This window comes from Haemaphysalis longicornis, unplaced genomic scaffold (genome assembly GCF_048455015.1).
Source record: "Haemaphysalis longicornis isolate Haplotype H1 unplaced genomic scaffold, Haemaphysalis longicornis Haplotype H1 scaffold_1, whole genome shotgun sequence".
Taxonomy (NCBI): Eukaryota; Metazoa; Arthropoda; class Arachnida; order Ixodida; family Ixodidae; genus Haemaphysalis; species Haemaphysalis longicornis.
The window spans coordinates 440113446-440129106 of record NW_027526203.1 but is presented as its reverse complement, the minus strand read 5'-3'; the positions used below and the strand labels follow the sequence as shown (position 1 = coordinate 440129106).

Sequence of the window (15661 nt, the reverse complement as noted above, 5' to 3'; positions counted from 1 at the left end):
GCCGCCGCACGCATCGCTGGCGCTGTCCGCGCGGGCCGGAGCCGAGGTCGTTAGCGGGAACCGAGGTCGCTGGTGCGGATCCCACCGCGGACGATGATGGATGGGTGCCGCCGAGCAGCCGCTCTTGTTCTTGTCTGCGGCCGCCGACGAGAACGCCCCCTCTTTTCCTCCCGTCTCGTTTTCATCGACGGAATGCCGTTACAGCCCCGGCGGCGCCATTTTATGTGCCTCGCTCGTGCCACCCTCGTTGCGCCGCCGCCCCCCTGTCATCACTCGTGGCCTTAGCGACGACGGCCTTATCAGGCGCGAACCCCGGGATTGAGCGCCGCGGACGAGTCCAAGTTCGCGGATTATCAAGTCGAAACCCTGTTGCGATGGGACGGCAACTTTCGCGTCCCAAGTAGACAAAGGCACACAGGCCAGAGCGCCGTCGCAGGCGGCCCGTGTCAGCATTGGAGCCGTGTGAACGGCGGTTGAGTCGGCGCGTACTGCGCCTATATGAAATGAGCCCCGACGTCGTCATTGTCGCTTTGGCTTAGTCGGCTGTGACGAGTGCCCGGAGCAATGAACTGGCGGGCGTGCTCGTTAGCCGCAGCCGCGACAGCCACCTTCGCTGCTGGGGCACCCTGAGGTTTCCCCCTCCCTCCGCTGCTTTTTCCCCGCGATGGAGGAAAGGCCCAGCCGGGGCAGCGAGTACCGCGACCGGACAGTGGTTCCTGGCCTCTGCCGCTTGTGACGTCTGCTGCGTTTAGCCGACCCGTGACTTCTTTCCCATTTCATAGGAGGCTTTTTCCAGGTCTTGATTTTGACGCACGTTATTTTTAAACAGCGGGACAAGTCCCGGCGCCTTGTCTTCGCTCTCTGTTGCGCTGGAACTACTTAATATGAACTCCGGGATGCTAATCTAGCTTCCTGGATGTAACCCCATCCCGCTCCTCACCCACTAAACGTGATCACAATATCATTGATTGTAGAGTTTAACGCGCCGACGCAACGCAGGCGATGAGGCGCGCCGTAGTGGAGGGTTCCGGATTAATTTTGACCACCTAGGGATCTTTAACGCGCGCCGAAATCTTGTACACACGGGCGTTTTTGCTTTTCGCTTCCGTCAGTGATCACACTATCAACAACTCGCCCAACAGTAGACGTTGCTGAACCGAATTTCGCTGCAATATTGCTCAGGCGAAGTGCAAACTTGCTTCACTAGCTACAATTCCGAACCTTGATGCGGGATCGGTATTTCCACTCGAAAGCCGGGATCTTCGATTGCGGCCAGGCCCACCCGAGGCAAGCCTGAGCGGCGGCCGACCCCTCCTCGCCGTTTCCTCCCTCCGCGTGCACGTCCCTCGTGCGAAACTCGTGATCCGTTGCCGAAACAGCTGCCCCTCTCGCGCGTGCGAACTCTCCCGGCGTCTTCTTCGTGCGGCCGCTCCTTGTCACGCCGCTTGGCTCTTCTTGATGGCGGCGGCGGCCTTCATTAGCGCGGGGCCGGGCTCCGTTGTATCTCCTCTGGCCCCCTTACTAAGCTGTCCCTTGCGGCCGAGTAGTACGATGGCGAGAAAGTCTACGGGGAACCCAAGGGTCGCTGGTGCACGCGCGTTTTTAGTCCCCTTTTCTGATGAAGCTTCTGCGGGACGCCGCCATGTAGTGTGGGAAAGCCACAAATGTCGCCTCCGACAACTTGCTCCGCGCGTTTTGTGTGGTTACAGGGCCGGCGTGGTTCCCCCAGGAATGGGTGTATCTGCAGCACGTGAAGCGCCCGTGGTTTGAAGGAATGCCGAAGTGCTGAGACGGTCAAGAACAAAAATGTTTAAGCACAAAAATATTTGCAGAAACTCCCTGCCTGGTTTTGTCGTATACACATTCCAAACACCGAGCCTCATTTAAGGTCGGCTTCACTACTATAAACCAATGCATTGCTGGGAGGACATTTTTGGGGTCTATATAGTAGTTAGTTTGATAACAAAGTGCGAAGGCCCTGTTATCGAATACCTCCGTAAGGCACCATGTATCCGTAAAAAGTCGGGTTTTAAAAGTCGAGGCTTTTTAAAGTCGGATTCACCACTCTACACAAATGCAATGGTGGAAAGACATTGTTTGTGGGCAATATAACAGTTCTAAAGAAATATGAAGGCCATAAAGCCTTTTAATCAATATAATTTTCGTGTGCGTCCTAAGTGTGACAGACATCAAGCGTTACAGACGGGCAGACGGGTTTTCTTGTTGAGAATCCTTTAAGCATTTCTATGTGGAATACGCATTCAGTTATTCAAAGGTTTACATTCAGTCTTACCGAGCTGGGAGCTGTGTGCACTGTACCCCTTGACCATGAAACGTGCAGCAGAGTGGGGCACTACGAATTAATTTTGGCTGCGTGGGCCCTCGAGCATGCTCTGAAAACCTCGCACACAGGGGCGTCTATTTCGCCTCCAGCAGTAATAATGCAGCCTCCATCGATTTGAATCGAACTCGCGGCGTCGTTCGTAGCAGCACAACGCCCTGGCCACTATATGCCACCTCTGCTGGTCAAAAATAATGGTTGTCTTGAATTGCCCTGAATCCATCACGAGCTCCACGAGGCCTTCGTTGATTCGCGCTTTGACGTCGGTAAAATATTCTCGCGCTACGCTTCCAGCGTTGCTTGTTCTCGCTGCAATCGTCGTGAAGTTATCTCGATTTCCCCGGAAGGCTGTGTATTGCGTTTGCGTGTCTTACAGTGACAGTGCGACAGACACCACCTGAAATTAAATGAGGGTACGCGCACTCGTATTGCCGTGTTTTCTTTTTATTTGTGGAGTGTGTCGCGCAGTTACCGTGCTATCATGCAAGCGGTCCGACTAGCCGGGATTCGTCTATGTTCTCCTACGTGTGTGGCGTGCGCGAACTCTTGCGCGTTCATTTGAATGCCGAAGCAACCGTCGCGACATACTTAACAGTTCTCGGTGTTAATCGTTTGAGCTTACCGATTTAGAAATGTCGGGGAATGTGGCTAGACTGCGGATATCAGCTTGACCGGCTCTTAGCTCACAGGTCGCTGCCGTCCGACTCGACTCGTTCCTGGAGGCCGTCCAAAGACGTTCGCCTTCACCAAGGCCGAGCGACTTACAGCGTCCGGAGCAACGTATGCCTTCGCGAGAATAGCGTCTGCCAGGTCATGTCCTGTTTTCTGGAAAAGACGGCCAATTGAGACGTATTTTCTCGGTGAGGGCCAGGCACCTCACCGGCGACGACACGCGATTCGTTTCGGTCGTACGTCGGGGCTTTGTGCGCTTCCATCCTCGTATTGCAACGAATGTGTTCGTAGGTATCGGATTGGCCCTATGGTCACGTGTAGGAAGGGCGATAGAAGCGGACTCTGGATTCTGCGCTAATGTGATCGTGACAGTTTCCTGAACATGCACTTGAGAAACAGGTGGCTATTCACGTATTTAATACAGCCGGCAGACACTCGTATCAATATTCATGAGATCTTTCAGCGTTTGTCTTCTACCGGAACTGAATAACAATTGTCCTGGAAATGTAATCAAACTACGTTTTTAATTGCCTGTACCGTGTTAAACAAATTCGTGTTTCAATCTCCGGGTCAATAAATTCTAATATAATTACAATAATGAGAAAGAATTGTCTGATTAGGTTAAAGGGAAATAGAGACGAGGCTGTTTGTTTTTTGAACAACGGCGCGTCTCGGGCGTTTTGCTTTGTTTGTATTATCCTGGAGAGGACTTTATCACAGTGAATACGGCCAACACCCCCGCCGTGACTTACGCTGTGCTGGCATGACAGCGCGTGCGCAGTCTTATCGATGCGGCAGATCAACCTCGCCCTCCCACAGATTTTTTCCCGCTAGCTATTCCGTTAGTCACTGAGTCAGACATATTGTACAGACATCTTGTACATCTTGCTACATGTCACTTCTGGCTGACGCTGACGTTTAACACGACCGAGTTATGCTCGCTAATGTCTAAAACTACTTACAAATGACCCAATTACCCACAAATCCAAATGATAAATTGGTGGCCAAGTATTGGTCGTGTGACACGTGTGTGTGGAGAGGGGTGAATTCATTTAGGATAGCTGGGGTTACTCGGTGTGTACCGTCATTCCCAATAAACGATGTCATTTTTTTTTTCTTTAGGCATGTTAAGTGCCGTCTTTCTAGAATGGGATAGAACATTTCAGTTCGCCTTCGAAAATAGTGGTCCTTCCAACCACTTTTCGCCACGGGATATTTCACCGCAGAGTGCGAGCAGCGTTCGCCTGCTGCGTAGTCTGTCTCGTTTCGTTTCGTTCCTTCATTCAAGAGTATTACGTTTCATTTGCTGCGTGACGCCGATTACTTAGTGCGACAGAAGACACTTTGGTGCGGGTGCTGCCCTCAGCCTAACTGAACCGTTGCTCGTGCGCTGCTCATTAGGGTCTGAAGCGGCTGCATTGCAGCGCAAGTATCGCCCGAGAAGTCGAAACTGGCGCGCAACAGATCGAAGGGTATTCCGTCAGTGTTGAATGGCGCCGCTACGTCGCCTGCGCTCATTCTGTACTCCTAGCGTGCGGGGAGCCATTAGGCATCGGCTCCCGTCGGATGCGTGTTTGTCCTCCCCCCTCGGAGCCGTGCGTAGCGCTGGTCGTCATCTGTTTGTGAGCGCGCCGCCGCACGTGCTGGCACAGAAAGCCGTGTCCCCCGGCCCGGCGCTGAGCCGAAGACAACCGGGGTCGGCGGCCAAGGGAGTCCCCCCCGGCCGGCCCCCCAAACAACGGTTGCACGCATGGCTGAGAAGCGCAGCAGGTGCCCCCGCCCGTCCTCGGACAACAATGGCGGGCTCCCCCGCTCTGGAATGCGGCGCGGGGGGGAGCCCTGCGCAAAGAAACCGGCGACCAGCGGCCCCAGGATAGCCGCGCCAGACCGGAGTCTGCGGTTGACTTGCAGGGATCGCGAAGCTCTCTTTCGGAAGGGCCCCCACTCCCTCCCGGTGCCCCTTTTGCTCGGTCCGAGTTCTCTGGCGTGTGCCTCGCTTTGCGAACTTGCCCCTCGGCACTCGCTCGACTTCTGGGGTTCCCATCTTTTAGAGGGCGACGCGTGGCGTTTCTTGATAGTAAAGATAGCGGCTGTACGAAAGCCTGAGATAACACGGTCGCGTGAAAGTGCTATGACAGCTGCTGGCTCGGACTCCATGGCTGGCGCCCAGCGCGGCCGTTTGGAAATATGGTGCGATACATCTTTAGTGTTCGAGACATTCGGACTCTCCGGACTTTGCCTGGCCAAAATATTTTCTGCTCGGGTATGCACTCGTACCGCCAGCCTCCGGGAAGGCTGGCGCGGGTGTTAGACGTGAACATGGCTGAGCAAAATAAGCAGCGTGCCGTTCCCCTAATTGCTGACTTCCCGCCGAATGACTGCTCGATGCTCTGGAGTCCGTGGCAAGCTTGACTGTGTAATAGCCCGCAAATAATGGTCATTGTTATTGCCAAAGTCCGGCTATCCGTGTGTTCGGAACTTAAAACAAGGTCACTATGGGAGACTTGTAGGTGAATGAAGGTGACGAAAAAGAAAACCTTAAGCAGCTTTTCTCAGTGGCCGCGCAAATCTTACTCGTGGCTGCATACACCTAAGGAGTCTTCTGCTCAATAGTGCTCGGGAAGAGAAGTGGTGGAGCGTATGTCATTAACCGGGCACTGCATGGACTAATTTAGAAAATAAAAATAAACTATCCATTCTGGCTTCATACACACAGTACCTTGCCCGCTTATTTTTCTTTCTTTTGATTGGCGTTATTCCGCAGATATTGGAATGGTGCCGGGCATTAGTTCATTCTCTGCCGCCACCCGTTCCCAACTACGTGTAAAATGCATAAAGAGGGGCGCTGCAAAGCGATAGATGTCGTGTTTCGAACTCGGAAACCTGTTGCTGGCTCACTGGCCGTGAAAAGGACCCGGTATCTGTCCTCTCCACTCTGGCGTCCGCCCCCTCTCCTTCGTTGGCGCGCGGAAACGAGCGAAGTGCGCGGGTCAGTGATGGATTCGCGTATGGTCATCGCGGAGCCAACGATCCGGCGGCCTGACCAGTGGCGTTGGTTACAAGGAGCCGTAATGCCGCGGGCGACGGCTCCGCCAGGGCGGGATTCCAGCGGCGGTGTCGCTGGCGGCCGGAGTGGCGCGTCGGGTTCCATGCTGATCAGGGAGACCCTCCGTGGGAAAGGCGCCCTGGGAAAGCGGGCCCCCGGATAAGGACGTGCCGCTATGCGATGTCGGCGCCCTGCCCGGGCCAGCCGTGCGAACAGGTGTCCGACAACCACCGCCGGCCGATTCGTTCATTTGTCGATGCACCCTTCCGATTTGGGACGCCCGGGCGGAGCTTCGTCGGTCCAGAGATGGCGTACACCTCCCGCGGAGGGGCGGAAGCCAGGACTCCGACGCGAAGTCGCTAAATGTCGAGGGCGCTGTCGCGACCTTGGTTGTGCGATTATCGCGATGCGCTGAAACATCCCTTCCTGCTATTACCCACCGTCGTGGTGCCCCCGTTTAGGCAGTGCCCGATGCAGTGCCAAATACCGTTACGTATGCGTTGGCTGCGCGACGATGGCGCAGTGGCGTTCGGCTGCTACCCGCTAGGTCGCGGGTTCGGCTGCCTGACACGACGGCTGTAGTTTGCACGCAGGCCAGATGGAAAGGACGTCCGTACCGATGGTGTTGAAGTGCATGTTAGACAACGACGGATGAACTAAATGAACCCGGAGCTCTTGACTTTACCCTCGAGGTCCGGTGAGGGTTAAACTCTAAATTATAATAAATTCTCGACGGATCAGCTCGTGGCAAAAAGATTTGAGTCAGTGTAGCCATCCTAACCGCCAACAGAAAACACTTCCTTGCACAACATTATACTTCGAACGAATCTTCCTAGTAAGGCCGGTCACTACTCCCGAAGGGCTGCTTCACCAATTTCAATGTTAACCGCAAAGATAGCGGGGCGATCGGTGGCACAGAAAAGGCACAATCAGGCCCTGTGGCTCTGACTTTTTGTGTCCTGCGCCCGATACGGGCCCAGCCGATGTTCGGGTGCTTCGGTGACTGGACGGGAACATCTATAAGCTCTTGGCAGCAGCGTTCCGATGTGGTTGGACGCCTTGCAGCATTACCCGTGACTCCAGGAAGCTCGTAAGTGCGACCAGGATTGGCCGCGCGAGGCTGCCTGACGTATCTCGTGAGAACGAGCGAGCGCGGCCCGGCAGATAAACGTCGCGCGGTTACCCTGCCGACCCAAGAACGCGCGTCGGCCGAAATCTCGTTGTCTCCCCTCCCTTGCCCTTTGTTTTCCGGGGGGAGGGTGGGGGCACTTAATTCACAGCCTCCTCCCCTTCTTCTTTCTCGTATTGCGTCCACGCCCCGCTGCGTTTCGTGGCCACTGTCCTTGCAAGGCCACGGGTGCCGTGTGTCCCCAAACTCTACACCCCGTGCATGCTCAGCTCACACGGTCCGCCTCCTTGTTCGCTGCTGCTGGAGCTTAGCGCTCGTCGGGATTATCCGGCTGGTATTGTTTCGCGACCCCCGCCGATATAGAGTGCACGCGCTAAGCCGGCCAGGGTTGACACTTGAAAGAATAGTGCGGCCACGGTTTGCGTGCGTTTTGTTCTGGAGGAAAGCTAGATCGCGGATCGCTCGACGTCTGATGCGAGCGTATATACAAACATGCACCTCACGCGCCGACCTCGTTCCCTCGTGGACAAAAGAACGTCACCAGCGCGTTCCGCGCCTATGCACCTACGAGCACGCGACGAAAGAGGACGAGAAGGAAAGTGGGTTTTTCTGGGTGATTCTGTTCACTCTTGGTTCAGTGAAGCGGAAACTTTTTCCTATTCACGTCTCCGACGGACAATTGTGTTGTCCGTATGTGATCTTGTTGGATCAGAAGGTGTACTGGAAAGTTTCTTTTGCGTTTGAAAGGAAGTTGCTCCTGGTATAATTGTGCGCTGGTTGTTTAAACTGAATACAAAGGGCAACACATGCATGCGCCGCGCAGTCCCCTCGTTGTTCTCGAATTCCATTGCTCCGGCCATTGAACTAATTTCAGAAAGTCTGCGACAAAGCACGTCAATTCTTCAGCACATATTGTCGTGCAGGAAGCGAAAGGGGCGGCTTGTCTTTCGTCTCGAGTCGCGGCTGATCCACCGGGGGAATAAGGTATAAATAGGTGAAGGAAACGAGGCTCCTTCTCCCCCACGCGTGGTCCTTTTTCTCTTCAAGTGCTTCGAATTTCATTTCCTTGTCCTGGACATTTCTTTTCATTGAAACGCCTTTTCGTCTTTTCTCCGCCGTCGCCTAACGACACTTTAATCGCGTTCATTTGTTGTGCGATCCTTGCGATAGAGGCGCTTAACGCGCGTCAGGCTTAGCGACGGCCGGGAATGACTGACTGCCCGCACCTAACGTCCCATTGTCTTCCCGTAACTTAGAGCGAGGTAATGCTGTCACGGATATGGGCGGAGATGCCAAAGCGCGTTGCCTCTCGTTGCCCCTTTCCTCCGTTGTTTTTTTATCCACTCTTGCTTACACGGAGCAGTTTGGACGACCGGCCGCCTCGCATCATTGCCGCCACCCCCTAGTCGAGAGAGGATGTCGAGCCACCGCCTCGGTGTCAAACCCATTGTTCGCCGGCCCTCAGCGCTGGTCGGTTTAGGGGAAATAGATTTATCGTCTCGGAGCACGTATCGACGGCGTGCCGAAAGCGGCGCTTTCCTGCTGCCCCGAGACGGCTCGGATGGTCTCGAGCTTGCACTTTTAACCCGGAATGCGGCTCGCTCCGGGCCGACGGGCGAGCGCGAGGGGCGAAACGCGGGGCCCGCCGTCTGCTTCGGTACGGCTCTGTGGGCGCCGCGTCACGAAGCGGCGAAATTCCGCCGTGCACCACCGCTGCTGCTATCGCTGGCTCTCTGAGCACAAGAGGGGCAGGCGAGAGCAAAAGAAAGGGAGAGGGGCGGTAAACGAAAAAGAAGTGGACGCCACGCGGGGAGGTGTGGGAGCGCAGGGTGGAGACGAGAAAATTACACGTATTACGGCTGTCCGTTCGAATTCCAGGCCAGTTGATCCGTCTCGCCTGCAACTGGTGCTCGTGGAGCCGATTCAAGAAAGTGCGCTGCTGGAGGTGAAATGTTCTCGCGCACTGGCCGGATGTCACTCGGCGAGGAGGAGAAAGGGAGAGAAAATGCTTCTGCTTGAATGGGAATTGAGCGCTCCGGAGCTGCGCTATAAAAACAGTGCTCGCGGTGCTACTGGAAACGTCCCGTGGATCGCTGAATGACCGCTGGCTGCTGTGGCGCTTCGCTACCGGAGAAGCCGCTGTGCAGCGCCGTGGTCGCGCCGTGGGCGCTGTGCTATGCGGGGAAGCTGGCCGGCTGCACTGCCGAGTTCAGGGAGGTGCGTTGTGTTCCCAGTGTGGCGTAATTTATAGGCGCAAATGAAACGTAATTTGTGTTTTAACATTTTAACATCCCCCAAGAAGAGTGCGAAATAACGCCACATGGATCGCAGCGCTACCGCTACTACTTCGCCGTATGAATGGCGATGGCTGTTCTGATATAACCTTGTATATATTGCGGTAGCTAGCGGTGGCTAGCGTGGTGATCTAGCGAATAAGAAAGACCGAAGATGACGTGAGCGAAGGTCGCGCTCTGCACGCTCCGAGCCGTGGCTGCGCACCGGGGCTCGGGCAGTGGGTTGCTGGGCCAGAAGCGGATCGGACTCAGTGGTAAAGGTGTAACTTCCGCTCGGCGCAGTGTTGTTCCCCATAGCTGGTTGCTATAGGACCCCGCAGCCGCTATATATTGGAGGCCGTACCATTACGGTTACTGTGACAGTTCCGCCCGCCGCAGCGATGGCTCAAAAGCTGTCCTTATGCGCTGGTTTCGCGGCCGTGGTGGCCGACGCTTTGTGCCCCGCATGGGCGGCGTAACTCGCAGTACGTAGTGCATCTTAGCCCCTGCTCGTTAACAAAAGAAACGTTTATTTTCAAGAAATGCGAGGGACGTCTACTGAAAGCGAAACTGCACGTTGTTAGTAGCCGATGAAGGCGCGCAGCATTCTTTGACGACTTTTTTTTTTTTTTTTTTTTTTGCGCGCTTCCCGGCCGATGTCCGTTGCCAGAGACGACTGTGGGCGCCCATTCGCCGTTTTCCTTGCGGTTTCGCCCACTCTCGCTGTGTACACAACGCCGTGACGAGTTCGTGAGAAGATGGGGCTCCGCAGCAGCCTTCTTTTGCTCCTCTCCTCGTTCGCCGTTCGGGGCAAAGACAATGGCCGCGAAAGGACGGCGGCATTAAGTTCGCCGGCTTTCCTTTCAGCGCGGCTATTTCGAGTGATTTGGAGAGTTCCAGCTCAGAGCGACGCGCCTCGGAGTTTTAGTGTCGCCCGGCCTTCCGGCTTCTCCGCGGTCTCCTTGGGCGGAATGTGGGTCAGGCGACGGCGCCGAATGCACTCCGCGTCCACGCGCAATTGACCGACCGAGCCCACGAAGCCCATGTGCGCGCGTCGCACGAGAGCCCCGAGGCCCGGCCCGGGGAAAACGGGGGGAGCGCGGGTTAAGGGACCGCCGCCGTCGGCTCGAAGATGAAAACCATCTCGTATTTATAGCGGCGCGCGCGAACATCTGCGACGCATCGTTGGGGTGAGCCGCGGTTTTGTCGGGGTCCTTCAAACGAGCCGAGACGGCGACAATAGCGGACGCTGATGAAAGGCGGCCGTCGCTGTCGTCCTGGCGCCCGAGTATTTACGCCGAGCTGCCGGCAGGCTTTATGAGCGCACGCGTGGCGCATGTCGGACGCAGATGGGGCGACGAGATCGCCCGCGGCTGGCGTGGCACAGCTGGCCCGGAGGAGGACCAATTGCTCCGTGCCAAGGCTGCTGCTGGCCGACTTGCACTAATTAGGGCTGCGGGATGCGCTTTCGCCGCCGGGGTGTGAGCCGATGTTCCGCCAGGGCTGCCCCCCAGAGAAGAAGAGATGACGCTTTCTAGTCACGGCCATTGTTTAACCAGAGCGTGTCGGAGAGGCCTGGCACCGCCATGAGCAAAAAGCGTCGGGCTCGGCAACCTTTGTTCTGCGCTGTCCAAGATGTCGTCGCTGGTTCCGCTTTTCCCCGCCGCTGAAATATTAGCAGAGGTCCAGAGGGCCAGCACAGCGGAACACAGATAGGTTGGGGAAATTATGAAGCAGGGGTCTGATAGAGTGCGGTATAGCATTCCGATTCCATATCTCGCAGCTGATCGGAGCCCAACGCATGTTTTCCCCCAAGTTTCTTTAACGAGGCTGTGGGGTGCGTCTTGCTCGTCCCATTGCCAATGTGCGGTGTCGAGCCGAGAGACGCGCTGTGGTGGCTAAATCGGGCGGTAGCAAAAACATCGTCGTCCGAGTCGAGAGTTACTGGCGAAAACAGGAAAGCTGGATTGGGCTTGATTGCAAAAATAGCGGCCGGGGGAATACCGACGGGAAATGTGGTGACGCATCGAGCCGGCTACCGGCGGATCTCCCCGCGTCGGGCCTGTGCGGGTTTGTTCCGAGGCCCATCCGTCTTGATTGGCTCTCGTCGGCGGCGGCAGGCTTTCGCGCAGGCCCGGCAGCGCTCCCGACTCGCACTGCGGGGGAGCCACACGCTGAGGCGACCTACTTCGACTCGCGCGCGACCCTCGGAGCTCGGGTCGGGGGCCGCGATTAGAACTGCATACTAGACTGTCTTGAAGCTTTTATCACGGCCGTGAACGATGCTACTCTATCGTGTCGTTGATTTTTACATGTGCGAATATCTCACTAGTCGACACTTAATTAGGGACGTGAATGTTTTCCAAGTTCGGACTGTAGGAATCACTAGGGGAATTTTCCCCTTTCGTACAAGGTACAGATGCGCGACGACAACGGCTAGCAGTTTCCCCAACGAAATTGCGAGTTTTTAGGTCGATGTGACAATGGGACTCAACGCTGCGCCCACTCGTTTTGAACAGTTAGACAGATGCTATCGCAGAGCAGTTCCTAGTCTCTTGTTGAATACTGTATCGGCAGAGGCGGAACAGAAAACGTGGCCTGCAATACAGAAACCGCAAATGCGAATGCCTAAAGCCGGATGTTTCTGTGACGGAAAGGATAACCCAATCCAAGTCGACGAAAGCAGAGACGCGGAGGAAGGGTTCCCCGTCAACACCCAAGCAGGAGGAGCTTGAAGAGTATCTACTCTGTGACAAGATTCCGGTTAAGCTTAACGTCCAAGTCGCGGTATGCGATGGTGGTAAGGAGAGCGATGTCATATGCAACAGAAACGGTCCCTCTGAATAGCATCCACATAAAAACTGCCAAAATGAGGATGCCGAGACGGACATGGAGATTGACAAGACTGGGGAAGTCACGACACTAAATGAAAAGTCAAACAAGGAAGGGTGAGGAGGTTTGACCATGTAATGAAGAGGGAAGACGGTGTCGCTGCCGAGAAAGTGGCAAAGCTGGAAGTCGAAGGCAAGAAACCGAAAGCAAAAACAAGTTGTTACGAAAGCAAAAACAAGTTGTTATGGGACGGACAGCGTCTAAGTGGACCTCGGAGCCAAAAGCCTCATGACGAAGTGAGTCCCTGACGAAATGCAGGGCACTCACCAGAAACTGCGGTATCATGCAAGAAACGTGCTACATCTGCACGTAGTAGCAGCCAGTTTTTTTATGTGTTCTTACTGCTTTGATTTCGAGTACCTTTTTGGTGTGCACTTCTCGCTCATTAAAAAAAAATACAGTAGTAAGCGGTAGTGATGTCATTCGTTAATTCGAAAGTCTCTACAAAAGCGAAATGGTTTCTACCTCCATGCTACGTTTACACCGGACACTTGGCTCCGGTGAATGTTAGCCCACATGCGGTGTAGCGACTTGTCTGATCGTGCAAGCTCCTAAAGTGTACATTTACTAACAATCTTTCAGTTACCGCCTTTTAGGCGCGCGGGTTGCAAAAGAAGATGTACTTAAGCTCCTCATAAACGCTTCGCCGTATACAACTCGTTCAGGTGTCCTAGCCGTGTCCCGTGTCCCGAAGTCTTTGCCAAAATCGTCTGCTGGACCACGAGCGATCAAATCTCTCTGCAAGCGTTAGAAGCGCAAGCGCAGAAACGCCTTGTGTGTGCACAAGACGTTGTCTCGATCGCGTCCTAATCCTCAGCGGCGCACCATGTGTTGACGCTCCCACTCCTCTGTGTTATCTCCTCTTTCGCCCCCCTCGTGGTCTGGTCTGCATTGGCCTGCGAGGGAAGGTCCACGCGCGCGTGGTTGGCCGTCTTCGCAGCAGCGGCGTGCACTGAGAAATGGTAGCCTCGCTCTGTGTACACACACGTACGTACATACACGCCCCATAGCGGGAGGGGGCAATCTCGCTGGGGACTCAGCTGGCAACCGCAAAGCGTTCGGCGCTATCGCAAAGTTGACACGGCCGCCTTGCCTGGACGCAGGACCGCGGGACGCGGGGCGGATATCGAAAAAACACGCGCCGGGTTGCCTCCTCGGGGCGTCCTCCCCAGTCAGAGCGCGAAAGCTGGACGGCGCCAATGGGAAGGCGCATGTGCGTCGCGGAGCACTATCGCACTGCAGTAGGCAACGAGTAGAGCGCCAACATGGAAATGTGAACCTGAGCACATGACAGTTTCATTAAGCAAAGGCTGATTAACTGTACGGCTAACTTACAGCAGTGGATCTGAACCGCGACTGTGCCGGGTACCACTTCTGGGCGTGCAAAAGTGATGAAGGACTCCACGATGAACTGTATTGATCCATGTCATAATGTCAAACAATTTTCACATGCAGCCGAGCTCGCCCATGCACATATTTCTATGCCCGCCTTTTGAGGCCGACTTTTAGGCTGATGGGTGTCATATTTTCGAACGATTTGCACCTGCAGCTAAAGTCGCCCAAACACTTATGCGCTGCCTTTTGCGTGTCTGGCTTTTTTGCATAGCTGGCGTGTTGTGCAAAAAGTGAACGTTAAAAGATGTGTTACGCGGGAGAGAGAGAGAGAGAGAGAGAGAGAGAGAGAGAGAGAGAGAGAGAGAGAGAGAGAGAGAGAGAGAGAGAGAGAGAGAGAGAGAGAGAGAGAGAGAGAGAGAGAGAGAGAGAGAGAGAGAGAGAGAGAGAGAGAGATAAACGTACACATGTCATGCAGCGAAGCAACATATTTGCATTGTCAGCAAGGTTTGTCAAGAAGGAGAAATTAATTTTGGGAGTTTTGGGAAGACTTCGCGGACCCCTGATATCCCGTCGCGGACCCAGCGGGGTCCGCGGACTCCCGTTTGAAGACCGCTGATTTATAGTATTAAAGTGAGATGAGAACGACGGTATATTTAGCCTCGATAATCTGTTAGCGGGTTCAACTTGACCTTTTAGTTCGCGAGTCCCATGTATGCGCACCCACAGGACTGGAGAGCTAAAAAAAAAAAAAAAAAGGAAACCGCTTCAAATATGCACGTCTATATAAAGTTATGTTAAGTCCAAGTCCACATTTCCGCCCTCTCTTGTGATGATTGCACAGCCCAGCCGACCGGCCTGTATACATACAAGGCCGTATTTTCATTCCGTTAAACGTTTTGTGGGTACATATATTGCCGTTTACCCATTTTACATGGCGAGCATCCTTAATCCTCAGTGTTTCTCCTATGACATCAATCGGCTGTAACAGAATTGTGTCCCCCTCTTTTTACTTATTAAAGCCTTCATTGTGCCGCTTCTTTAATTAGCAGAAGTGCAGTGGTAATTACCTAAGAAAGCAGCGTTTACGGGTTCATGGTCCCGTGGGTCACAGTGTGTGGGCACTGGCATGAGTTCACATATTCTGTAGGAAACAGTGGCAGTGCGGAACCAACAAAGGTCGCTCATCCTGATATTGTGTGTTGTTCGTGCACCGGTTTTCGTGAGGAGTACCGTGCGCTATCGTGGTGGTATACGTGGTCGTGACGTAGACGCACGAGTGGAGCTCTTTCTTTCCCTGGCCTTCTTGTCCTTGCTCGCTCCTTGAACCGTTTTGCGCGCTACACATTCGTTTTCTGTTTCCTCAACAGAGGTCGCCTTTCCGATCCGGGGAAGATGATTTGGTGAGTCGCTTATCTATCACACAATATTCTTCTTCTTTTTTTAAATTTCGTGCCGGCGTGCTTTTAAACATCGTATGCTAACGCAGCGTGCGAAACGCATACCACTGTAGGTTGGAACGGTATACTTCAGTGGCATGCATTGCGCACCGCCAGTGTCGTGCTTCCAGATTGATTTTACGTAACTCTCGCGTTTCCTCCCGCACATGTGGTGGTTTCATCGGACAAGTGTTTTATAACGTACCCCGTGACGCACGCCATTGTAGGTTGGAACGACAATACCGCTCGCATGCTTGGCGCAACGCCTGTGTTGGGCTGTAATGAAAAGTTCCCAATCGGTGTTACGAAACTCTCGCGTTTCTTTGCGCGTAAGCATTTTAGCGGCGATGCATTACGTAAGTACGCCAGTGTGTCTTCCTTTTCTGTGCCGCCGAAAAACGCTTCTCTTAAAAACAAAAACGAAAAGAAAACTCGACCGCGCAACCAATGTTTGTCAGAAGCTTGTTGAAAGACTGTCGAAAACACTGGTCTATTTGTCATAAGATTGTCGAAAACACTTGCAAGTGGGTGGGTTAT

At 54.3% G+C, this 15661-nt stretch overlaps 1 protein-coding gene across 3 annotated transcripts in view; it reads left to right on the top strand.

Annotated features, from left to right (window-relative positions):
• Rau (RA domain-containing protein rau) overlaps positions 1-15661 on the top strand; it is a 77508-nt gene that overhangs the window by 21978 nt on the left and 39869 nt on the right. For 2 of the 3 annotated variants that reach the window (XM_077687505.1, XM_077687507.1), the window contains exon 2: positions 15056-15088. The exons of the other annotated variant lie outside the window; for it this stretch is intronic. In XM_077687505.1, the coding sequence (XP_077543631.1) occupies positions 15056-15088 (33 nt within the window). The remainder of the gene's footprint in view (positions 1-15055; positions 15089-15661) is intronic. 3 annotated transcript variants of the gene reach the window in all.